This window comes from Cydia strobilella, chromosome 16 (genome assembly GCF_947568885.1).
Source record: "Cydia strobilella chromosome 16, ilCydStro3.1, whole genome shotgun sequence".
In the NCBI taxonomy this organism is placed as follows: Eukaryota; Metazoa; Arthropoda; class Insecta; order Lepidoptera; family Tortricidae; genus Cydia; species Cydia strobilella.
In genome coordinates, this window is record NC_086056.1 from 5,145,724 (window position 1) to 5,171,495 (window position 25,772).

The following is a 25,772-nucleotide window of genomic DNA, read 5'->3' on the forward strand; positions in this document are numbered from 1 at the left end:
GAACGGTTCTTACCGGAGTCTAAAGACTTCTTTATAAGGCTATTTTCAGGCACATCCTTCACCCAGGTGTTAATAAGCTCAAAAAGGTCGTCTGTGATCAGTTCTTCTAAATTGTCCATGATTCTTTCTTCTTTTAGCGTCCATAACACCTAAAACAAATATTGTCATTAATACATTTGTAACAAAGCTTTTACAGTTAGCGACACTTAAAGATCCATAGCATGGCTTATTTTATTTAAAAATAACTGCTGTCGCAAGGTGCACTGTCCGATTTAGAGTGCCTGAGTAGACTAGAGTACGACGTCCATGTTAAACTAATGCAAACGTATGCGAAGGACCGCAGTACACGCTGTATGGAAGCTTGACGCCACGCTGCACGCCCCACTAGACGTTCGTCACTGAGGCTGTACCCTTGCGATTAGCGTTATGTTGTGTTTATGTGTAGTGTGTGTACGTACGCTGGCGAGCGTGTGCACGGTGGCGGCGGGCGGCAGACGGCGCTCGCGCAGCCACAGCTCGGCGGCGGCGCCCAGCCAGCGCACGTAGGCCTGCACGGACCCGTCCGAGCACCAGCGGCACAGCTGCCGCGCCAGCGAGCAGATCGCGTTCATGCTGTTGTTGGTGCGCCCGCCTGATGGTGGCTGGAACGCTACGGAACCATTATACATTACATTTACATTAAGGTCTTAAATTGTAGTTTTTTAAACAGCTACAAATAAGAATGTAGGCAAAAGTATACATTTAGAAAAGTATTGGAAACACCTCTAAAAATTGCACAATATATCTCAATAAAGAAAAAAATTGAATTAAAAAAAATTCCGTATGGAATCCTGGAAAATTTATGCCCGCGGCCAGACCGCAGAGGTCAGATTTTTTTACGTATATGGGCGGCTGCCGTTCCTGAACCCACCAACGGAGCGGCAGCTGACGTCCACGAGGGTTCATTACATATCGCCACTCAACGAGATATTTACGCATGGCTTATAATCGTTACCTTGTGCGTGCGCCTGCTCGTCCATGTTGAGCAGCGCGGCGAGCAGGGGCGCGCGCAGCTGCGGGCAGGCCTTGGCGGCGGCGAGCAGCGCGTGGTGCGCGTGCGCGGCCGCGCCGCCGCCGCCCGCCAGCGCCGCCGTGAGCGCCGCCACGCAGCCCGCGCCCGTCACGCAGGCCCAGCGCGGTGCTGCGAGGCGCGCGCGGGTGCACGTGGCCACTACTTGCGCCCAGTTGTTGCTGTAAGTAAAAACTTAAATTTACACACGCTATTACGATGGTTGAAGCGATTCACAACTTCGCGTCCGTTTTATGGGCGTCATTTCAATATGATGTATTGAGAAGGTGAAAAGGCACAACAGCACGGCCCTATTCGACGATAAAATTTTATCCGACACGGTCAATACGTTAACCTTTCTAAGAATATGACAAAGACTACAATACCCTGCGACTCACGTGTGCGGAAGCGAGTGCGGCTGAGCCGGCGCGGCGAACGTGGGCTGCGCCGTCAGACTCAACTGTAGCAATCCCATGTTGAAGCTGCCCCGGGGCTTGTAGAGCCGCACTGGCAGGGTGGTGCACATGATGGACCGCGCCACTGATGAAGGCATCTAAGTAACGACTCACGACTGCGACGGTAAATGCGGCAAGGTGCAAAAGACGCGGACTGCGCTAGCAACCTAGACCGCAACAACCCCATATTGAAGCTATCCCTTGGCTTGTAGTCACATTTGCACAGTCGTACACACGATGGGCCGTGCCACAAAAACAACATCTAACATAAAACAATAATAATGACTCACGTGTGCGGCAGCGAGTGCGGCGAGACGGGTGCGGCGAAGGCAGGCTGTGCCAATAATCTCAATTGCAACAATCCCATATTGGAGCTATCCCTGGGCTTGTAGAGCCGGACTTGTACAGTCGTGCAGACGATGGGTCGCGCAACTACAAGGCGGATGAACGTCATGCAGGCGGTGTTCTGGGGAGGTCCGAGCGGGGCTAGCGTGCCGCCGCAGCCGGCCTCAACTGCCACGGCCCCTGGGCATGCTACAAGAGAAAAATTCGTTAAAAAACAGTGGAACTCTCACTGATTGTGTAAGATGGGTATAATCTATGATGAATTTATAAACAACCTACGAGTATACATAACTCCGATAATCTAATAGTAGTATTGATTTCATAGTTATGTAATATGAAAATCGGAAAAGCTATATTATAGTACGATCAACAGCAGAAATGGCGAAGCGGGCAAAATTTGAACACAACTTTTCAATAATTCGTAAATAAATTATAGTCGTATAGTCAGACATAAAAAACAGGTTAGTTACTGGCAAGGCTGGTAAGGTGCGGATGGAGCTGCAGCTCGTGTAACTGCGCAGCGTACGGGAGCTGCAACGTGAGCGCCAGCGAGGAGTCGTCGGCGCTGAAGAAGTGGTAGGACCAGGCCGCGGCGCGCACCCGGCGGGCGGCGCACGAGCCGCCCGCGTGCGCGGCGCCGCCGCCGCTCAGCAGCACGTCGGCGGCTTGAGCGGTCGGGTTACCGCAGGACACCGTACCTGAGACAACGAAAACAATCACATTAATTAGGCGCAAACATAGATAACTCCGTAATACATGGATACAGTCTAAGAAAATACGTGCCTCGAAAATCAAGAAAATTTGATTCTCGATCAGATGGCGCCCCTACCTTTGGCCTACTCTCGGATAGGTGGCGTTGGCGGTTTCGTTTGTTATTTAACAATTTTAACGCATGTCAGTGAAAAATCATGGATCATAATCATATAAAAATAAGTAATATAATAAATGCAAATAAAAAAAAATCGTTTATCCATATATAAACACATTTTTTGATATTTTTATTTTTAGTTTTAATCATGTGTCGATAGAATGCAGTGAATTTACTGTGGCTATAAAATTTACTATGACAGTACCGCTCTATCCTATTATATCCTCTTTGATGGGCGTATCGTCATAGAACGAACCAGTCCTCAAAAGATTTTCACTAAGAGCCTACTGACGTCCAATTTTTTGCGCGATACGGTTTTCTGCAGGATTCCATTTTAGTAATATACGTGCTAATATAGTAACGTTCACACGAGCATTCTGTTTGCAGGATACTGCAAGCATACTACAGAAAACTGGACGTCAGTGGGAAAGCGCCAACAACTTACATAACGGCGCAATGTTAATAAGCCCATTGGTCGTCTCTAACACCGGCAGCTGATTCTTCTTATTCCCGTTATTCGACGACGTCGACATATTGATAAGTTGCGGAGGCAATTTCAAGTAGTTCATGAGAGACGACACTAGGCCCTGGTTAGCGCTAGGACCCGCTTGGTGACATTGGGTCAGCTTTTCTACGGCGAGCTCTAAGCCCCCGGCCTCTATGAAGGCATTTAGGGCTTCTGGTTTGTCGAGTAGTCGGATTATTAGTTGCTGCATTGCTTGGGATAGGTGGACTACTTCTTCTTTCCCTGTAAATAGGTATAAAAAAAATAGTTTTTAGCTGTTGAAAACTTTAAAACATTTTATACATATACAAAAAGAACCTTGGTTTTTGCTTATTTTTATTTGAATAAAAATAAACAAAAACCAAGAAAGAGAGCAAGAAAATTACTCCTGTGTCTGTGTCCTATGTGTGTGTGTGTGTGTGTATAATTCTTAACTTGACATAGGAGTAATTTTATTGGTTTTCAGGTTTCTTGAAAATAGTGCAGATTTTGAATTGTTCGATCATTCTTATGAAGTCGATGTCAACGGTGACAAACATTTTTCGGGTTTCCGGAAGTGCAGACCCCCGAACTTGAGGTGTTTTTTAGATAAGTTATACACTCACTAAGGAAGTCCATCAAGCTGGGCAGCATGGTGGCGGGGTTGGAGGCGACACTGGCCATGTGCGCTACCAGCCAGAATACTTCTTCCTTCAGCGACGCGTACTCTCCGGAAGGCTCAGAGTTCATACCTGCCAACAAACACAAAAGTTACTCTCGCTATCTTATCTTCAACGTCTAGCTACCATTTGTATGGTAAAATTATTGTTATGGTTACAAAGAAATTTACCTGAATTGAGCACTGTCGTGTTCATGCCGTCACAGATGGATAACGTCCTGTAGAACCTTTGCATGATTGCATGGTGTTGCAGTACTGTGAACAAAGCGTCAATTAAGAAAAGGGATGTTATAAATAAAATAAAAAATAACAGTAATTATGTCTGAAATGCTCTGAAACCTTTTCATGCGAATCAACAAATTGTTGACAACATGATCAAGAATGTCTTGGGTTTCTCAGGAATATTTTCTGAATAGGGTATTTGCCTGTATTTAAAATAAATTATTTAACAACATGCATGAAATAAAGCACCAGAAGATTAATGGAGTAACGTAGACAGCAGTTATTTTTAAACACAATTTCTATTTTAAAACCCGTATAAAACTATAAAGAGTAGGTATTTTGATTGTGACGTCACATGCTAGTGTTTCATATAAATTCCATAGTAGCAAAACCGTTTTGACAGTTCGAAAAAAGAAACTGATTTGACTAGTAGTCAAATACCCTATTCTATGGGAAGTTTTTCGTAAAAGACTACTAAGTCGTTCTTCGTGTTCTGGTACAATTTGTTGTAGTAGTATTTATCAAAATACCTGTATCAGCGACGCAGGGCGCCCTCGGAGCCTGCTGCTTCCTCTCGTCCTCCAGATTGGTCGTGTCCTGTGCTTGCTGCTTGCTTTCGTCAGTTTGCGACTGAGAGGAGCTCTCACCGCCGCTAGAGCTGCCGCTACCTCCGGCTACGCCCGGGCTCGAGGCCGACTGTAAAACGATTAGTATTAGATGTGTGGAAATCTGAGTCAAAAGGTTAAATAAGGCAGGTATACCGACGATACATAAACTGAGATCTGTATAGAAGCACTGTTTAAGAGCTTAAAGTGTCAATATCAAATTTCGATTCGAATTTAAGCCACAAGGATGGTGTGCTGTACAGGAATGCAGCGTTTTCCTTGGTAACATTGTAACGTGGGTCAGTGACATACTGTGGTGGCCTGTCCGGCGGCGGGTGGCGCGGGCGCGTGCAGCAGCTTGCGGCAGTAGTGCAGCAGCTGCGCCAGCACGGCGCGGCGCAGCGGCGCCCGGCGGGCGGCCCCGGCGCCGCCGCCGCCGAGCACGTCGGCCAGCAGGCCCGACAGACGGGCTTCGGACCCGGCCTCGCCACGACCTCCGCCCGTTTCCCGTACCCAGCCCAATGAGTGATGAGCTGCATATGATACAACACATATTTTAATTAGTTATCAAAAAGTTGCTTTAATATATTGGGTGAATATTCAGCGTTTTGTTAACGTTCAACGACCTAGTCGACTAGCGGCAAGTCAAGTTTTTATGTAGCTATTAACTGTAATAGTAGCGGATCGGACCACGCGTGAAAATAGTTAAAATATTAGTGTATTTTTAATGCGAACTATTTAGTGTAGCAGAAACTTATTACGAGTATTTTCATCTCATACTATTATAGCTGACTGTACCAGAGTCTAGTTTAACGAAAAATGTAACAAATTTTGCCATTGCGGTAATAATCGTGGAACTAGAATGACGTTTGACCGAAATAGATAAAAATCGTTATTAGTTTAAACGCAAGTGTCACATACCGACAGCGTCGAACAGTTTGACCGCGTGCGCGGCGTGTCTCGGGCTAAGCACTTGCAGCATCGGGTGAGCCACCCTCAGCAACGTGGCCTGCAGGTCGTAGGCGGCAGTGGGCGGCGCGTCGCGGCGCCACACGGCGCACACGCAGCGCAGCGCGGCCAGCGCGCCGGCCGCGCCGCGCGGACACACCACGCGCGACAGCACGGCGTGCAGCGCCGCCGCCGCGCCCGCGCCCGCGCCGATGTGTGCTCCGCCCTGTACGGACGGTATCACTAAACCACGTGCTACAATAGGGTCTTGGCTAATCTTCACGAGACGAACAAACAAAGTGGTCACAATCAATCACGTTTATAAAATAATTAAATGCGCAAAAACATGTCTAAACTTCCTTTTTCGTGTCGTGAACCATGTCCGTTGTGAAACTATTTAACCTTTTCGTCGCCCCGACAATGTAGTAATAACGCCGGCACGAAATGTACTGACTTTATACCGAGCCAATGACACAATCAGGGCGGATTCAAATCTAAACTACCTTTCGTCTCCCATTCATCTTCCAGAGCCTAATACGATCGACGTAATTGAAATACAATGTCAAAAGATTTCATATACTCACGAGGTACGGCTCTGCGGTAGCCACAGCGCCATCCGTGGTCACATTGGTGGTGATGAACTTTACTACGGCGGGGACGAAATGCTCACATTCGTGGATTACGCGCCCCATCGTCGGATTGCTGCCTTCAGTCTAAACAAGATATTGAAGAAATATAATATATATCAGATCTGCAGTATTAAATAACCAACCAATAAGCAGAATACATATTGCGATCATTTCTAAAGAAGAAGAAACATTTTTCTATCAAAGTAAACATAAACGTTTAGCAGTATGAGTGGATTTTAACGTCTAGTCTAAGGATCTTTTTGATTTGATTTTTGTTTTTTTTTTCAAAAACGATTTTTTTCTGCTCTATACACAACCAAGGTTGTACATACCTAAAATTTTTGAACACCGCACACATGTAAAAAGTTAAACAAAATGTGAGTTTACTCACTTGTAACGGCAGGGATGCGATCCACGCTAAGGCCTGCATTGACAGCACCCAACATCTCAAAGAAATGTTTTCCAATCTGAAAAACAAAACAATGTGTAATATTATTTTGAATACATAGTAATATTATATTCTACATAGAAAGTTAATGTATTCTATATGGCGCAGTCGGTAGGATAGGATCTTACTCTAAGATGTGTGCTCCCATATTTTTACTCTCGACTCTACAGTACAGTCGAGTTCATAAATATGTATACATTTCTTCCTTAATCCATTGCAATAAGGGGAAAAAATGTATACATATTTATGAACTCGACTGTTCAGGGTACCTACTACGTGAGCAGCATAACACACACAGGACACGCGTCGTCATTGCACACAACGCGTATACCGGTGGTGTAGTACAGGGTACAGGGTACCTACTGCGTGAGCGACAGCAGCAGCGCGTTGACGGTGTCGGAGGCGAGACGGATGCGCGGCGTGTCGGCCGGCACGCACAGCGTGTTGAGCGACCACGCGCCGCCGCTGCCCCACACGGAGCCGTTCAGTGTCAACCATAGCGAGACTACGTTTTCTAGGAATGTGCAGTCCATCTGAAGACAAACAGAACGATGTAGACAACAGTACATTAGTCTTTGCTATTGGATTTTGTGAGGTGTTGCATTGCGTATTAGTTTATATGTTCGTCGTCTGTTAGTCATTCTATACAATGTGCAGGATCGTCATATACAATGAATCAGAAACAGATTTATGACCATGCTCTCTTCAGGTGAAAGTTTACAATGAAGCTATAACCTTCTGGACGCCACTGACGGATATATCGGCACCGCAGGTCCAACGCCATAATAACGCCAATCGGTCAAAGACCACAGAGCAACATAGACCTACGTGCATGTGCATAAAGTTCAATTTCAGTTTTGACACTTCGGTGACGTGGCGTCTGGATGACTGCTTTTGTGTTTGACACGGCGTCGAAAAGGTTAATGAAAAGTAGCCCGCCGTACGGCGCGAAGGCGAAGAATATTTTCATTTTCATATAAAGTGAGTTCATCTATGAGTTTCGTTGTTATCACTCGTCTCCAACTCCCGTCCCTACATGGCGACCCTGCCTGCCGGCGGTTACAGGACATGCAATACCCACCTGATAATGGAACTCGAGCGCGAGATGCCGGAAGACGTCGTAGAGCGTGTGGTGCAGCGGCGGGTGCGGGCGGGCGGGCGCGGGCGGCGGCGGGGCGGGGCGGGCGGCGCGGGTGGGCGGCGCGCGCACGGCGGCCGCCAGCGCGGCGCCGCCCGCCAGCAGCACGAGCCGCGCCCGAGCCTCGCCCGCCGCGCCCGCCTGCCCGCTCTCCAGCCGCGCGTCCATGCAGCACGAGATGTTGCTGGAAAACAGACGATTCACGATAGACCAGTCAAATCTTACAAAAAAATCTCCTAAAAAAACCTATTTTTTGTATGTTGTTTGGATTCCTTGGAGGAATATGAAACTACGTTTTGCAAGCAAAAATAAGTTGTGCTTTCTGCGTAATTTGCGAAAAACTGTAAAAATTTCGGACTTTTTTCAGTTTTTACAATTTTATTATAAAACTGTGGGCTTTTGGTTAAAACTTGCTATGTAATTTTGAAAGAACATTAAATTTTGAACAATTTAAGCCCATTTACAGCGCCGTATGTCAAATAGTTCTTGACAAAAAAGCTTTAGAAAGGGTATTTTTTTTTCTTATTAACGAAATTTTTCGTATTGCCTATATTTTAAGACAAATATCGGCACAATCGCTCATTCTATGAGATATATTGCAATAAATAGTTTTAGCTAATTTAATTACCTTTCATTTAAGTGCAAAAAGGGTCAATAAGTCCTACAATTCTTTTGTTATCATAAAAAATTAAATTGCTATAATGGGGAAGGGATTGTTTAAGTCATTTTCAAAATCTCTACAAAAGCAGTACCATCGTCGAGAGCGCAATCTACGGTTAGCTTTTACCGGCCTTTCCTGATAGCAGCTGAGCGCTGTTAGAGATCAACCATTTTTTAAATGCACTCCACTCTTAAGCACTTCATTCATTCAGTAATGAGATCAAGATACAATCTGTATTTTTGCTTGTTTTTCGGCCTCACTTTTTTGTCGTAGCCATTCATCGTAGTCCACGATGCCGATTCTGCCTTAGGGTCGGTTGCACCAAACTGTTTGTCATCGTTAAAGAGTTCGCTAAATTTTATCGTACAGAAAGTTTCATAGTAAACCGACGCGGTGCGCCGGGTGACGTTGATGAGTCCGTCAAGTGCGGATGGTACAACTGACACTAACTCACCTAGTATTATTGTCCGGAGCTGGCTTAATCCGCGTTTCCTTCCTCATCGCCTCTCTGAACTCTTGCTCCAGCTGATTCTCGGACTCGGAGTCATCGGACTCCACTACCTGAGGTAATTGGTCCATGTCTATGCTTTTTATGGAATCTGTAAGAAAATAGAAATGCATGTTACATTTCACTCACATAACTATTAGTGAAGTGCATGATATTTCTACCAACAAACGCGTACAATTATGTTCTAGCCATCCACAAACCAAAACCAACCAACACAAATACAATTTTAATTCGTCAGAAATAGTAGATTGTACAACACGGGCATGAAGCGACATTTATGCCTGAGTTATACACTCTGCTTTTCACTTCGATTGTAAGTAAAATATACATACAAAAATATCTAATAAAGTACCGTATTTATTCAAGACTAAAGAAAATTGTACTCTGTTGTGTCGGGGCGCGGGGCACGACGGTCGGGGGCGCGCCGGCAGGGCTGGCAGTTTGTATGGCAGATTTTGGACCTTATTGCTAAGGCAATAAGGGCCGTAATAGATGATTTTACTTTATGCTCTAGAACATAATAAGCAACTTTATGTCATCTACGCACGAACTTAAGTCAAATTTTACGACCATGAGAAGTCAAAAAAATATTTAAACCCCAATGGAAAGGAAGGACTTTTTAAAAGCTCCAGCAGGGCTAGCACAGGAGGTGCGCGACAGTATCTCGCCCGCGAGATAAGACTACCCGTCTTTTTCTAACTGTATTAATACAGGAAGGCTAGAAGATACAGCGACCCTTCCCTTCTCCTACTTTTTATACTAGTATGACACTCCGTTACCTACATTTTATACTATGACAATCCGAGCCCCCACGACTCGTAGAAAACTAAGCATTGATATGTCGATCAAAGGAAAACTTACTTGGTGAAGACAAAATAGGCGATTTGATGATTTGACTAGGTTTCTTGCCGCCGAATGGGTCAGTTTTAGTTTTCGACAGACCAAAACTATCCGCCAAAACATCTGGAAATAACATTTTTTATAATTGCCATAACATTACGAAAGAATAATGTATGGAACAGCCAATTTTTTTTTCGCGATTTCAGAGTTGGTTGGTATAATCCCAAAACTTCCCTGGCAAAGGGAATGCACTTATTTTTTAGCCACCGTGTAAAAAACTAGCGATCCGTCGAAATAGAAAATCAATATATACAGAAATATGAGAATATATTAAATTATTCCATGTGGAAATTTTTGTAATTTTGGAAACTTTCTGACGGCACATCAGAAGAAACAGCTAGGCCACGCTTTGAGCAATTCGTCGTGTTTTGTTCTATTCGCCTCTCTCTTGCAACACATACCTGCCACGGGGACTCCGTTGGAATACCGTTTAGTCGTTCATCATTCGTTCCCCTCGCCTCTCTTGCAAGACTCACCTGCCACGGTGACGCCGTGGTGGTACTTGCGCGGCGCCTTGCCGCCGGTGGTGACGGTGATGGGGACTCCGTTGTGGATCTCCATGCGGTCAGGCACGGCGTCGCGGACCTCCACCAGGCGCCATCTTTCCTCCACTTCATATGTTGGGCTCGAACATGTCGAGCCGTTTTCGTACTCTACTAGGTCCTGTGAAATAAATCATAGGTGTTATATTACATACAAATAACAGTACGTTGTGTTGTTCAGATTACAATTTACGTGGAACAACTGAACGAGGGCCCGGTACGGTTGGCTACCGATCATATTTTAAAACTAAATTCTAGCAAAATACTTCGCAGACAATTATTGTAAATAATTTATTGAAGAATACTTTGTTAATTGGCAGTATTGTTGCAACTTCAATCGTTTTTCTAAAAACAACACAGCAATATATGACACGAAAATGAGAATGGGATTTAACTTGTGTCCACTTTTCTACCAGCTTAAGCTAGATGCATGCCAGAAAATTTAGAAATTAGCTATACTTTATAATATTTTATGAACGCTAGTGGTAGGGTAGGGTAGAGTAGAGTAGAGTAGAGTGAAGTGAAGTAGTAGTAGTTTGTTTACCTGTAGTAGCGTGGTGAGCGCGTGGCGCGGCCAGGGCGGCAGCGTGACGGCGAGGCGCGCGAGCCCCAGCACGCACGACGGCTCCAGCACCGCGCCGCCGCACAGCGCGCACAGCCTACCCACCACCTGCAAGTACACAACTCATTACTGACCAATGTAGCCTGCGCATGCATATGTAAGTATGGGGGAGTGGTTGAGGCGGTATAACTTCAGTTGAACACTAGCCTTTAGAATACAATTTCATAGAATCGCGGCGAGCGTGGCATGGGGGCGAAGCCTCAAAGACATTTTAAAATAGCCAAAACAATACAACTCCTTACCTTAGCACACAGCAGCAGCGTGTCCGCGGAGCCGGCGCTGTCCATGGCCAGCATGTGCTGCACCAGCGCTTGAGCTAGCAGAGCACACAGCGCGGGCGACACCACCGTGTGCTTGACGCGCGGCGCCGCTCCAGACGACTCGCCTTCTGAGTTGCTGCGCTTGCCGACCATCGCCATGCGCGCTTTCAAGTTAAAACGGACGCGCTGAAAAAAAATTGCGGTCGGTTATTGTTTGAGCCATTTTAATTGGTACCTTAAAGTAAACACGGCGAAAATTACATCGTCTACGCGCTTTCTTGCATGGCAAATAGACTTTATAAATGCATGTGTCCCAGGACATTTATTTTTCATGAATGCTTAACTTTATAGCAAATCATCTACACAAAAAAGGTAAAATATAGGGTTCGTAGTTTAGAACTTTTATGTCGCAAAGCTATCAGAGTTCTAGTCACCTGTTGTTCCTCTAAAGCGACCTGTATGCCACGCCGCGCGGCTTCAAACTCTTGCATTTGGTGCAGCAGCTTCTTATGTAGCTTACGGCGATGTAGCTTGCATTCTGCGGCGCGTGGCGAAGGTGCGGGCTCGGCGCCGGTCGCGCCTGGCCGCCCACCTGTTACCCACTCCCAACGGCTGTAAATAATATTATGCATTATTTTTGAGGCCTCGCAAGAATATTGTCCAGTAAGTGTGATTGGCGAACGCTATAATAATTTTGTAGTGGTGTTGCTTAAAGTACCTATAAGCAGCGTTTGGCTTGTTTATTCCATCTTTCCAAAATCTTGGTCCAATGTGTATTTGCGTCTCACATTTTGCTTAATGAGAGTGTGAAACGCAATGCACATTGGACATCCGGGTCTGAGTGCACGAACAGGGACTTGACTCATGTTCCTCTCGCTCTAACATACCTGGCGTGCTTGTTGGACACGGCGGGCTGGCTGTCTAACGCCGCCGCCAGCGCGGTGAGCACGGCGGCGGCGACGGCGGGCTGCGGGCGCGGCGCGCGCAGCAACGCTAGAGCCCGTGCGGCCAGCGCGGCCGCCACGCCGCCCTCCGGGTCCGAGTGCACGAACAGGGACTTGACTCATGTTCCTCTCGCTCTAACATACCTGGCGTGCTTGTTGGACACGGCGGGCTGGCTGTCTAACGCCGCCGCCAGCGCGGTGAGCACGGCGGCGGCGACGGCGGGCTGCGGGCGCGGCGCGCGCAGCAACGCTAGAGCCCGTGCGGCCAGCGCGGCCGCCACGCCGCCCTCCGGGTCCGAGTGCACGAACAGGGACTTGACTCATGTTCCTCTCGCTCTAACATACCTGGCGTGCTTGTTGGACACGGCGGGCTGGCTGTCTAACGCCGCCGCCAGCGCGGTGAGCACGGCGGCGGCGACGGCGGGCTGCGGGCGCGGCGCGCGCAGCAACGCTAGAGCCCGTGCGGCCAGCGCGGCCGCCACGCCGCCCTCCGGGTCCGAGTGCACGAACAGGGACTTGACTCATGTTCCTCTCGCTCTAACATACCTGGCGTGCTTGTTGGACACGGCGGGCTGGCTGTCTAACGCCGCCGCCAGCGCGGTGAGCACGGCGGCGGCGACGGCGGGCTGCGGGCGCGGCGCGCGCAGCAACGCTAGAGCCCGTGCGGCCAGCGCGGCCGCCACGCCGCCCTCCGGGTCCGAGTGCACGAACAGGGACTTGACTCATGTTCCTCTCGCTCTAACATACCTGGCGTGCTTGTTGGACACGGCGGGCTGGCTGTCTAACGCCGCCGCCAGCGCGGTGAGCACGGCGGCGGCGACGGCGGGCTGCGGGCGCGGCGCGCGCAGCAACGCTAGAGCCCGTGCGGCCAGCGCGGCCGCCACGCCGCCCTCCGGGTCCGAGTGCACGAACAGGGACTTGACTCATGTTCCTCTCGCTCTAACATACCTGGCGTGCTTGTTGGACACGGCGGGCTGGCTGTCTAACGCCGCCGCCAGCGCGGTGAGCACGGCGGCGGCGACGGCGGGCTGCGGGCGCGGCGCGCGCAGCAACGCTAGAGCCCGTGCGGCCAGCGCGGCCGCCACGCCGCCCTCCGGGTCCGAGTGCACGAACAGGGACTTGACTCATGTTCCTCTCGCTCTAACATACCTGGCGTGCTTGTTGGACACGGCGGGCTGGCTGTCTAACGCCGCCGCCAGCGCGGTGAGCACGGCGGCGGCGACGGCGGGCTGCGGGCGCGGCGCGCGCAGCAACGCTAGAGCCCGTGCGGCCAGCGCGGCCGCCACGCCGCCCTCCGGGTCCGAGTGCACGAACAGGGACTTGACTCATGTTCCTCTCGCTCTAACATACCTGGCGTGCTTGTTGGACACGGCGGGCTGGCTGTCTAACGCCGCCGCCAGCGCGGTGAGCACGGCGGCGGCGACGGCGGGCTGCGGGCGCGGCGCGCGCAGCAACGCTAGAGCCCGTGCGGCCAGCGCGGCCGCCACGCCGCCCTCCGGGTCCGAGTGCACGAACAGGGACTTGACTCATGTTCCTCTCGCTCTAACATACCTGGCGTGCTTGTTGGACACGGCGGGCTGGCTGTCTAACGCCGCCGCCAGCGCGGTGAGCACGGCGGCGGCGACGGCGGGCTGCGGGCGCGGCGCGCGCAGCAACGCTAGAGCCCGTGCGGCCAGCGCGGCCGCCACGCCGCCCTCCGGGTCCGAGTGCACGAACAGGGACTTGACTCATGTTCCTCTCGCTCTAACATACCTGGCGTGCTTGTTGGACACGGCGGGCTGGCTGTCTAACGCCGCCGCCAGCGCGGTGAGCACGGCGGCGGCGACGGCGGGCTGCGGGCGCGGCGCGCGCAGCAACGCTAGAGCCCGTGCGGCCAGCGCGGCCGCCACGCCGCCCTCCGGGTCCGAGTGCACGAACAGGGACTTGACTCATGTTCCTCTCGCTCTAACATACCTGGCGTGCTTGTTGGACACGGCGGGCTGGCTGTCTAACGCCGCCGCCAGCGCGGTGAGCACGGCGGCGGCGACGGCGGGCTGCGGGCGCGGCGCGCGCAGCAACGCTAGAGCCCGTGCGGCCAGCGCGGCCGCCACGCCGCCCTCCGGGTCCGAGTGCACGAACAGGGACTTGACTCATGTTCCTCTCGCTCTAACATACCTGGCGTGCTTGTTGGACACGGCGGGCTGGCTGTCTAACGCCGCCGCCAGCGCGGTGAGCACGGCGGCGGCGACGGCGGGCTGCGGGCGCGGCGCGCGCAGCAACGCTAGAGCCCGTGCGGCCAGCGCGGCCGCCACGCCGCCCTCCGGGTCCGAGTGCACGAACAGGGACTTGACTCATGTTCCTCTCGCTCTAACATACCTGGCGTGCTTGTTGGACACGGCGGGCTGGCTGTCTAACGCCGCCGCCAGCGCGGTGAGCACGGCGGCGGCGACGGCGGGCTGCGGGCGCGGCGCGCGCAGCAACGCTAGAGCCCGTGCGGCCAGCGCGGCCGCCACGCCGCCCTCCGGGTCCGAGTGCGCGAACAAGGACTTGCGCGCCATGTACATGATGAGCACCAAACATCTGAGGGAAGACAGAAGTGATATAAATTTATACTGGATGGATTTTTTAACGCTTTCGTAGTCGATAACATGTTATTTTGTAGCAAAAAGTGCCTATGAAAGGAGAACCCGCCTAGCGGCACCATGAAGCTTTTTTTATTTTATTGTTATATAAAGAAAACATACATTAGCCCAACGCTTGATTTAGCAGTGGAAGTAAGGGGGCTCATTAGGTTTATTTTGGCTCACATTCGACGTGCCGGGGCAACTATTTGTACTGATAACGTTTAACTTCATCGCGATGACTAACACGAGACTTAATCGCGTACAAACTTAGTTTATTTATGGCCTAACGTTTCGAACGTGACGTTACGTTCGAGGTCACAGGCAGACTGGCGAGGAATTGTATCAACATCTTCTTGCTGCGCGGGTTTTGCGAACTACCCGCATGGGATGTTTTTCCCCATTACATTTGCTAATCACTGGATACCATGAAGACGAAATCCCCTGTTCCTCGTTTTGATTGAAATTTCGATGTTTTCTGATTTCAATTGCTTCACGTACCTTCCTGCTGTAGTAGACGTTCCGTTGAGAGGACTTTGGGATTATGGAGCTAAATCCAGTGGTTTGGTCCCGACAGTACCACTACCATCGGATGTCGTTAGTGTTGTGTGTAGGCAAAGTGACAACCCTAGCGTACAAGTTAATAATCAGGATCAAGAGTGCGGGTAGTTCGCAAAACCCGCGCAGCAAGAAGATGTTGATACAATTCCTCGCCAGTCTGCCTGTGACCACGAACGTAACGTCACATTCGAAACGTCAGGCCATAAATAAAAGTAAGTTTGTACGCGATTAAGTTCTGTGTTAGTTTTAAAATTATGAGTGAAAATCGTGTAAGTTTAAATCAGTATACTGTGTAAGAATGTCCTATAATATTTATTTATTTATTATTTATTTAATAACGATAATTATGAAATTGGTCAGCAGCGGTATTATACTTTTTCGAGACGTGGTATTCGTGGTAATCATCTAATCATACGGCTAATCTCATGAAAATGAAGTGTTCGTATTGTCATCGGCGAACAATTTGCTAATCGACACGGAAGTTTCGCTTAAAGTGGCAATTGGGTGAGCCACATAGACCGGTCAGAAAAAAAACCGGCCAAGTGCGAGTCGGACTCGCGCAGCGAGGGTTCCGTACTTCTTAGTATTTGTTGTTGTACCGGCAACAGAAATACATCATCTGTGAAAATTTCAACTTTCTAGCTATCACGGTTCATGAGATACAGCCTGGTGACAGACAGACAGATGGACAGCGCAGTCTTAGTAATAGGATCCCGTTTTTACCCTTAGGGTACGGAACCCTAAAAAGGATGGCTATTGGGCATTAAAGTTCTAGAGCGGCGACCAGGTTAGGTGGTAGATGCGAGCTACCCAAGACGACACTTTGTGGTAATCAATGGCAGAGGTTTTGGTTCAGCAGTGGAAACTTGGGTCTGACCTTTTCATGCCCCATTTCACCTTTTGCAGGACTTTCCAAATCTATTTCACCTTTACTTAAAATAACTACAAAAACCTAACTAAAAATAAGTCCTTTATGGTACTAATATATTCTTAAGAAACAAATTTGACAGCATACTTAATTCATAGGCTAGTTAAATAACATCAGTCCGTGGTTCTCAACTGTGGGCTACAATAACTTCTATTTTCAGTTAAAGTGGTCAAGAATATTTTATGAACTCTAATACTTTAGAGACAGCTGTAGATGTTCCCAGCATGGCCATCGCACGGCTGATAATACCATAAAGATCATTTTCAACTATTAAAAATAATTCTAATTGAACATAACGCTAGCGGCTAGCGCTAATCACATGCGGCTTGAGCATTACACATATTTACGAGTACGGTACGAGTAAAGCATTATGTGCGATTGCCAAGTCATTATATGTATAAAAAAATAAAGATATCTAATATTGATGCGGTTTTAACACCCCCTGGCACCGATTAAAATAACCGACTTGGTAATCACATTAAATCTCAAAACTTTTTTGTAGTAGAAGTATTGCGTTGCGAGACTTGCATCTTTTTACATGTAATGTTTTTGATGGGATCTCATCTCTTTTTGTAGGCAGTCCTTCTTTTCGGGTACTACTTCTTGTACGTCAGCTACCACTTTTCTCAAAGCTCATACTCATACCCGTCCCACACTATACCCGCACTCATACCTATACCATATTCATATCCTTACCATACTCATAGCCATACCATACACCATACTCATACTATACATATATTTATACTCACATCGTAAATCTTAGACCTTTACTTTACCTATTATTTGTTGGAACTGCAAAAGTAACTTTGTAATAGCATATATTTATATGGAACTACAAACTTACTTATGCAGTTCTTAAATCTTTAAAACGTGACTGATATTGCAATATTTTTAGGTTTTTTATGGCTTGTTAAGCTAAAAACTACTTATGTTTAAAATTTGAAGTTTGTGGGTTGGTTAGAAGTACCTTAGAATTATGATGATCGGTGAGTGAGTGTGTGTCAGTGCCAAAAGTAAAGAATTTTGACATGCAATCATTCTTAAACTACAAGTTCAAAACTGAATGTTTTGGGAATATATGTAAGCCATATCATGCCCTATATGTCACTGAAAATTTAGGGTTCTAGCTTTAGCTAACACAAAATAACAGGACGTCGAAAATGGCATTAATGGCTTCGAGAAAAGGATGGTACGGCTGTGCCTCTTTGTTTTTTTTGTTTGTGTATTCCACATTTGTAAAACACGTTCCGTTACACGTGTTCTTTGACAGGCATGTTTTTGCTCCCACGATAACGATGTATGATTGATGACCAGACCCCGTTATTAGTGGTGAAATTTTAATGAAATGCCAAGGTTGGCACTCACTCGTCCACCGTGCGGGTAAGATTCCGCAAGCTATTGGTTATACGCTTCCCCGCGCCCCAGTATCTCAGTAGTATGGAACTCATATACTAACTAGTATAAAACGTGTGATACTAGGGCGCTCCACGAGTTAAATATCTTAAATAAAGTATTAATAGTTATTTAATATTCTTCAATTAGTATGTGGATATTGATGAGACAGTTTTATAAATATTCGTTAAACTTTATTTTATTGACAATTCCATTGAAATTTTCTTGATGCGAACAATTACCCCACATGCGGATTGTTACCCAATAGCATGCGGAATCTTACCCGTACGGTGGAGGAGTGAGTGCCAACCCTAGCATTTACGTAACGAGGTCTGGTGATGACAACAATTTTCATAATTGCACCATGTATAACGGAACATAAATACACGAGTTCTGCCCACTAGTTTATCATTCTGCTGATAGAATTTACAGTGATGAGTTTTTCCGGTAAAGTGGTGCTCGTGACGGGTGCGAGCTCCGGCATTGGAGCAGCCACCGCTATTCTGTTCTCTAAAGAGGGAGCCAGCGTCGCGATTGTTGGCAGAAATGAAACTAAACTCGGCAACGTTGCGCAGAGGTGCGAGCAACTGGGAGCACAACCCCTCGTCATCAGAGCAGACGTTTCCAATGAAAAAGAAGCCAGCACCATCATCGAGAAAACGGTAGACCACTTCGGGAAGCTTGATGTTTTAGTGAACAACGCCGGAATAATAAGGAAAGCTTCTGTTGCTGAATCAAATAGTTTGAAAATATACGATGAAGTTATGAACACAAATATGCGCTCCATCGTTCAGCTGACCAGTCTAGCTGCACCGTTTCTAGTGGCAACCAAGGGGAATATAGTAAACGTGTCAAGTATAGCATCAACGAAAGTTATTGCTGAAGGTTTAACGGCGTACTGCGTATCAAAGGCAGGTCTGGATCACTTCACTCGCTGCGCCGCCTTAGACCTGGCGGTTTCTGGCGTGAGAGTTAACAGCGTGAACCCTGGCCCGGTAAGGACAGATATTGCTGAAAATTCTGGAATGGCGCCGCCTGGAGCTGGCGATATGGCATGGGAGCATGCGAAAACAATGACGGCTTTGAACAGAGTGGGGGAGCCAGAGGAAATCGCTGATGTTATCGCGTTTCTGGCCAGCGATAAAGCGAGCAGCATCACCGGTTCTACCTACGTCTCAGACAATGGTCAACTGTTGAAGTGAAGAAATAATGTAAAATCTTAGAACCTATAAATGTTATAAGCTAAAATTATGTTTTTCGACTTTTTTAAACTAAACAAACAAATTAGAATTCGTAACATTATCCTATTTACCCTTCCTACTTATGTTCCTACATAAACAAAGTTTAATAAATTGTATACAGATGTCACAATGAAACAATTAACGATGATCAACTCTGGTCAACGTGGGATTCGAACCCAGATCTTTGGATTGCCAGTCCAACGCGTTCCAAAGATGGAAGAAGAAGGACTCTTGTGAAGAAATGTGCATGGTTAAACGTGTATATGCCATAAATTTGGCGTCATACTCTGATTTCTTTAAAGGTTTAGGTTGTCTACCGGGAAAATATCACATTGTTGTTGACAAATCGGTTCCGCCGGTATGTGTATATGCTAATAGGAAGGTACCTTCAGGGTTAAGAGACAGGTTATCACGAATTAAAAAAAAATGGAGGAACTAGGAGTAGTTAGGAAAATATCAACAATGGGTTCATCCGTTAGTACATGTTGCAAAAAATAATAATGGTATTCGCGTATGCCTCGACCTGCGCGCGTTGGATGTGGCGGTACGTCGCGCGCACTACCAGCTGCCCTCGCTGACCGAGCTGGCCACGCCGCTTGCGCGGAGCCACCTACTTCTCGGTGCTGGACGCTAATTCGGGTGTCTGGGTCGTGCAGCTGGAGGAGGAAAGCGCTGACCTTTTGCACATTTGCGAGCCGCTATTACCCATTGCTGTCCCTAAACTTCCGTGGAAAAAAGTTGGTGCAGATATTTTCGAAATAAGAAATAAGTATTTCCTAGTTCTGGTGGATATTATTCCAACTATGTATTGAAGTGTGCAGATTACCAAACGTTTCCTCCAACATTGTCATAACTAACATAAAGGAAATATTTGCACGTCACGGAATACCCGACACTTTGATTGGACAATGGGACCCAATTTAGTAGTCGCGATTTTAAAGTTTTTACCAAAAATTGTGATTTTAATCACGTAACATCATCGCCAAATTATGCCCAAGCTAATGGAAAGAATGACGCGTAGTTCAAACGGTAGTCAATGCTCAAAAAATCAATTTTAAGTGATAGCGATTTTTATTTAGCACTACCGAAATACGCCCCGGGACGGTTTGAGCTCTCCTGCGCAGCTTTTGATGAGTCGCAGATTAAGATGTAAACTACCAGTTCACCCAGAATTATTAAAGCCGCAACCTGTTGCCTCATCTGAACACGACACAATACGGTACGACGTACATTGTAAGGAATTACCTCCACTTAACATAGGTTATGTACTACGTCATGTGTAGAAGGAAAAGCTAGGACTCGTGCCACTATGGTGGGTAAAGTCTGTTGCCATTTCATGTGATGTTGAATAAAAATGTTCTATGTCTAAAGCCGCGACTCCTAGATCGTACATAGTTCAGAATAAGGTGGGAGGTAAATTCCGACGCAATCGTCGTCATTAAATAAAATGTATGGTGAGTGACGAGCCAGTGTCCCCGAAGTCCGAACCGCCGCAGTCATCAGCTGACTGCGGGGACGAGTTCAAGGACGCCTGCAAAGATATGGATAAATCGGAAACATGCGAAAACCTGTCTTACGATAACGCCCATAAGGCAGATAATCAACAAACACATGCTTCCGATAGACCGACAGTTATAATGACGCATAGAAAGGCGAAGTTATTAGCCGAAAATCAATCTAAGAAGTAAAATATTTAAAACAGAATTCAAATAAAAATACTCATTATGTATATAATTATAGCCTATGCATATGTGTTGTTATTATTAATACAGCCTATTGTATTACTTAATTATCAAATTAATTTGTACTAAATCGGAATAACCGAAGTAATTATATTTTATTTAGTTCCCCGTAAGGTTTAAAATCCCTGTCTAATTTTAACACCATAGTAAAATTATGATATCACGGTTTTATTTTGAACCTTAACAGTCTCTTATCAATTTAAAGTGTTTTGTGCATTATAGTTATTCAACTGTAGGTTTTATCACACGTAGAGATAAGTTTCATTATTCTTTGAATTCATTGGCTAGTAAATCTCCTTATATGATCATGTTTTTCTAAGAGGCGTTGATATTATTTAGTAGACGTGGAAAAAATATATGTAGTTCTTGACTATATTATCTTTAACAACATAGCTTCCGATACACGAATTATGACACTTCGCTCGATACAATTAATTCCCAAAGTAACCTCTAGCTCGGACTTTTAATCCTACTTTACTCGGTTTTTTATTATGTGATACTATAAACAAAAAAGAAGAAAAATCAATCTTAACATAAATAGTAATTTCATGGCTTTAGAATTTCGATATTGTAAGGTAACGTTTTTAATAGTAGATTGTTAACCAAGGGATGAAAGGCACTCATTCCTGCCGAGGTATTTTGGCGCTCGAACGCAGTGAGAGCGCCAATAGTCCGAGGCTGAAATGATGCCTTTCACCCGAGTTAAACACTCTACTTTTCATTTCGAATACGAGAAAAGTAAAATGAATGTGTTTTTTAAACATGACTAAGTATACATTTTTATAGTATTTCTTGAGGGTACTTTCAATTAACAATTTAGGCAAAAGTATCGTTATTTATGGAAGGGAGAGTCAAATATCATAATGGAAATTGTATAAAAAATCCATTTAAATTCAAATTTCAATTGCTTATCGTAAAAAAAGTAAAAAAATCGTACTTCGAACGTAAAATGCTCTAGTGCAGACACTTATCATTTTCTGCACACCTTTTAGAACAACAATGACCCTCTTTCAGAGCGTGAGAAATGAAAAATAAATATAAACCGACAAAATTCGATCAAAATTGACACTTGGCGCGTATGTTCTTTCCCGTTCTTTCTTGCGAAATGTGATAAAGACAGCGGCAAACCGATGGAACGGCCTTACGTAAGTAATATTTTACTTACTTAATAATAAGTTTAAGAAATTCGTTTTGGGGGAGATGTTGTAGATGTATCTGTAAGATTTGGGTTGTACCCTCTTGTGTGTATGTATGTGGAAATAAATCTGTTGTTGTCAAGGACTCGTGGTGTTTCATTGAACAGTACAGCTTACGGTACGCTATTGACCTTGGATCAATAGTCATTATGTTAATTATTTGATGTAATGACTTGCTTGTTCGCCATCCAAACGTAATAACGAGTCATAGTCTAACAATTTTTATTTGATATTTACCAGACGCTTACTGCTCGCCCTTAGAGTTGGTCAAAGGCGCCTAGCCTTTCAAAGATAGCATACACCAGAGAATTTGGGTCGGGTACCGCCGTGGCCGTGTGGTCTAGTGGTCAGGACGTTAGCCGCATAAGCTGAAGACGCGGAATCGATTCCCGCCTCGGCCACCAATGGACTTAGGTCACTTTTTCTTTATGTTTTGTATGATATTTATTTCAGGTTATAATTTATATATAGTAGTGTGACTACTTAAAAAACAAGTCAAAAAATATTTCATAAAATAATTTTATTTGTTTCGTAGACAGTCGCTTTTCGGCGAAGGAAAACACTGTGAGGAAACCGGACTAATCCCGATAAGGCCTAGTTTACCCTCTGGGTTGGAAGGTCAGATGGCAGTCGCTTTCGTAAAAACTAGTACCTACGCCAATTCTTGGGATTAGTTGCCAAGCGCACCCCAGGCTCCCATGAGCCGTGGCAATATGCCGGGACAATGCGAGGAAGATGATAATGAGTCTAATAATTTTTATACCTCTATAAATCACGTTGTTGCTTGATGTTACTTGATTGGTATAATCATAATGACAAAACAATTATCATGATTACACCGCGAACTGCATACCTGATAAAAAATAGTATCTGTACATACACTGGCAACATGATTCATGGGTCACATTCAAACACTTCAAACAATATTTGTAGGTATAATCATGGTGACTAATATCCGAATACGAATAAAAGATACGGGAATAAATACTCAAGCTCTGTTTTCTAGTTTATCATTCCGTTCATAGATTTCATAGTGATGAGTTTCTCCGGTAAAGTGGTGCTAGTGACGGGTGCAAGCTCCGGCATTGGAGCAGCCACCGCCATCTTGTTCTCTAAAGAAGGAGCCAGCGTCGCGATTGTTGGCAGAAATGAAACTAAACTCAGCAACGTTGCGCAGAAGTGCGAGCAACTGGGAGCACAACCCCTCGTCATCAGAGCAGACGTTGCCAATGAAACAGAAGCCAGCACCATCATCAAGAAAACGATAGATCACTTCGGAAAGCTTGACGTTTTAGTGAACAACGCTGGATTGGCAAGGAAAGCTTCTGTTGCTGAATCAAATAGTTTGAAAATATACGATGAAGTTATGAACACAAATATGCGCTCCATCGTTCAGCTGACCAGTCTAGCTGCACCGTTTCTAGTGGCAACCAAGGGGAATATAGTAAACGTGTCGAGTACAGCATCAACGAAAGTTATTAGTGAAGGTGTAATGGCGTACTGCGTGTCAAAGGCATGTGTGGATCACTTCACTCGCTGCGCTGCCTTAGACCTGGCGGCTTCTGGCGTGAGAGTTAACAGCGTGAACCCTGGCCCGGTAAAGACGGACTTAATTGAGAATTCTGGACTGGCGCCGCCTGGAGCTGGCGATATGGCATGGGAGCATGCGAAGACAACAACGGCTTTGAACAGAGTGGGGGAGCCAAAGGAAATCGCTGATGTTATCGCGTTTCTGGCCAGCGATAAAGCGAGGAGCATCACCGGTTCTACCTACGTCGTAGACAATGGTCACCTGTTGAAGTGAAGAAATAATGTAAAATATGAGAACTTATAAATGTCATCCCACCAAAAACATTTTCATGTAAAATGTTGCCAAGACGAAACCATAAGACTAGCAATGTCAAAAAGTTATCAGATCTCTTGTAGAGCCAAGCTTCTAACTCTACAAGCCCTAACTTCACAAACTCTACACCTTAGTCAAAATTTGTGGCTTCGCCGTTTCGCTATCGTTACATGGGAGTAAGGGTACAATTTTATTCATTAATCATTATTTTTTATTTTACAATAGTTTTGAAGTAACGAAACGGCCAAGCCACATATTTTAACTAAGGTGTATTTTGTGAAGCTAGGGCTTGTAAAGTTAGAATAAGCTTGGCTCTACAAGAGATCTAATAACTTTTTCACCTTGCGAACCTTAAGGGGCCTACTGACTCAGTCCGCCGGACGATATCGGCCTGTCAGTTGTTCGGAACTGTCAAATTTTTGTTCTAATTGACAGGCCGATATCGTCCGGCGGACTGATAGTCAGTGGGCCCCTTTATGGTTTCGTCTTGGCAACATTTTACATGAAAGTATTTTTGGTGGGATTTCACTTCTTTTTGTAAGTTGCTTATGACAATCTTGCATCTCCTAATTTAAAGGGTTGAGGGTAATTTACTATGGAACATTCTGAAATACGCATCTAGGGGCATCTTTTATACAGTCTGCTTTTTACTGATTCCCCTTACAAACTTCAACCCCCTTTTCCCCCTAACGCCCTTTTCCACCCCATTCTCACCCGTACGGGGTGATTTTGAGGTTGCAAACTACTCTATATCCTTCCCCATAACAAAAACTATCTACATACCAAATTTCAACTTTGCTAAGTACAGGGTGAGGCACAAATGTTGCTACATAAACAAAGTTTAATAAATTATATACAGATGTCAATCACAATAAAAAAATTAACGATGATCAACTCTGGTCAACGTGGGATTCGAACCCAAATCTTTGGAATGATTGTTCTCGTTTAAATAGTTTTTTATCAAGAAGCTATAAGTGCCTACATGAAAAAATGAGAAAAAATGTTTATTTGTTAACAATAGAGGGTACAGTTAGCCTAAGATAAGTTATATATGGTCGACCTTCACCGATACGTCTGACGGATGAAACTTATATTTTATGAAAGAAAATATGTTCCTAGACATAAATAAATAGGGTTGCCTAAAGAAACATAGTCAAGGCTATTTTTAATTAATAATAAAAAATCTTCAAATTTCACCGACTTGTCTGACGAACGAAATAAGTTCCAATGGAAAGTATACAACTTGTACAATATGAATAAATTAGGTTGCTTATCTTTTTCCGGTCACTATTATGTGTCGATATAATTGCACTCATCTGTCTGACGCTTGAATTATATTATTTATATATCAAAATGATAGTAATTTTATTGCGAATACTTTCCATTGGAACTTATTTCGTTCGTCAGACAAGTCGGTGAAATTTGACGTTTTTTTTTTCTCTTAAATTAATTAAAAATAGCCTTGACTATATTTCTTTAGGCAACCCTATTTATTTATGTCCAGGAACATATTTTCTTTCATAGAATTTCATCCGTCAGACGTATCGGACAGCGACCGCCATAACACCTACAGTTGTCCATGGCGCTGTGGGCACGACTATCTAGTGACGACGAATTTAGGTGTTCTCGGCGTTCACAAGGTTAAAGGATTCGTCTTAAAGTTAAATATGCAACGCGTTTTTTGCCAGTATAACCTTTGACCAAGCTTCGCCAGATTTAGACTAGGGATAATGTAGCTGACCGAATAGCATGACTCGTGTTATTGCGCGCAACTCCATACTTTAAATCGTGCTTGACACACGAAATCACAGGTGACAACACAAATCGTGATAAGCGGCCTGGTAGATAATATTAGTAATATAATGCTTCAGCGGATAAGGGTAGCGTTCCACTTGGGTGTGCAAAACCTGCTTTAAAAACAACCTCACGAAGTCACTTGCGTCTTCGATAAAATTTAACA

General features: G+C 45.7%; 3 protein-coding genes and 1 non-coding gene across 4 annotated transcripts in view; 3 read left to right on the forward strand and 1 right to left on the reverse strand.

Annotated features, from left to right (window-relative positions):
* Positions 1 to 25,772, reverse strand: part of LOC134748276 (baculoviral IAP repeat-containing protein 6) — an 84,617-nt gene that overhangs the window by 21,818 nt on the left and 37,027 nt on the right. Inside the window, exons 18-39 of the mRNA XM_063683010.1 lie at positions 14,662 to 14,865; positions 11,797 to 11,974; positions 11,345 to 11,548; positions 11,025 to 11,150; positions 10,415 to 10,601; positions 9,900 to 10,001; positions 8,985 to 9,129; positions 7,813 to 8,053; positions 7,095 to 7,264; positions 6,675 to 6,750; positions 6,239 to 6,367; positions 5,628 to 5,880; positions 5,019 to 5,239; positions 4,632 to 4,797; positions 4,051 to 4,134; positions 3,827 to 3,952; positions 3,162 to 3,464; positions 2,319 to 2,546; positions 1,794 to 2,037; positions 995 to 1,230; positions 459 to 649; positions 14 to 149 (exon numbers count right to left, since the gene is read on the reverse strand). Of these exons, the coding sequence (XP_063539080.1) occupies positions 14 to 149; positions 459 to 649; positions 995 to 1,230; positions 1,794 to 2,037; positions 2,319 to 2,546; positions 3,162 to 3,464; positions 3,827 to 3,952; positions 4,051 to 4,134; positions 4,632 to 4,797; positions 5,019 to 5,239; positions 5,628 to 5,880; positions 6,239 to 6,367; positions 6,675 to 6,750; positions 7,095 to 7,264; positions 7,813 to 8,053; positions 8,985 to 9,129; positions 9,900 to 10,001; positions 10,415 to 10,601; positions 11,025 to 11,150; positions 11,345 to 11,548; positions 11,797 to 11,974; positions 14,662 to 14,865 (3,950 nt within the window). The remainder of the gene's footprint in view (positions 1 to 13; positions 150 to 458; positions 650 to 994; positions 1,231 to 1,793; positions 2,038 to 2,318; positions 2,547 to 3,161; positions 3,465 to 3,826; positions 3,953 to 4,050; positions 4,135 to 4,631; positions 4,798 to 5,018; positions 5,240 to 5,627; positions 5,881 to 6,238; positions 6,368 to 6,674; positions 6,751 to 7,094; positions 7,265 to 7,812; positions 8,054 to 8,984; positions 9,130 to 9,899; positions 10,002 to 10,414; positions 10,602 to 11,024; positions 11,151 to 11,344; positions 11,549 to 11,796; positions 11,975 to 14,661; positions 14,866 to 25,772) is intronic.
* LOC134748263 (3-oxoacyl-[acyl-carrier-protein] reductase FabG-like) lies at positions 18,218 to 19,012 on the forward strand. Its single transcript, XM_063682998.1, has one exon. It carries the CDS (start codon positions 18,225 to 18,227, stop codon positions 18,990 to 18,992), a length of 768 nt encoding a protein of 255 aa, XP_063539068.1. The 5' UTR covers positions 18,218 to 18,224; the 3' UTR covers positions 18,993 to 19,012.
* Positions 22,299 to 22,370, forward strand: Trnam-cau (transfer RNA methionine (anticodon CAU)). Its single transcript has one exon. It is a non-coding gene; the product is annotated as a tRNA-Met (tRNA).
* On the forward strand, positions 22,970 to 23,789 carry LOC134748262 (3-oxoacyl-[acyl-carrier-protein] reductase FabG-like). Its single transcript, XM_063682997.1, has one exon. It carries the CDS (start codon positions 23,006 to 23,008, stop codon positions 23,771 to 23,773), a length of 768 nt encoding a protein of 255 aa, XP_063539067.1. The 5' UTR covers positions 22,970 to 23,005; the 3' UTR covers positions 23,774 to 23,789.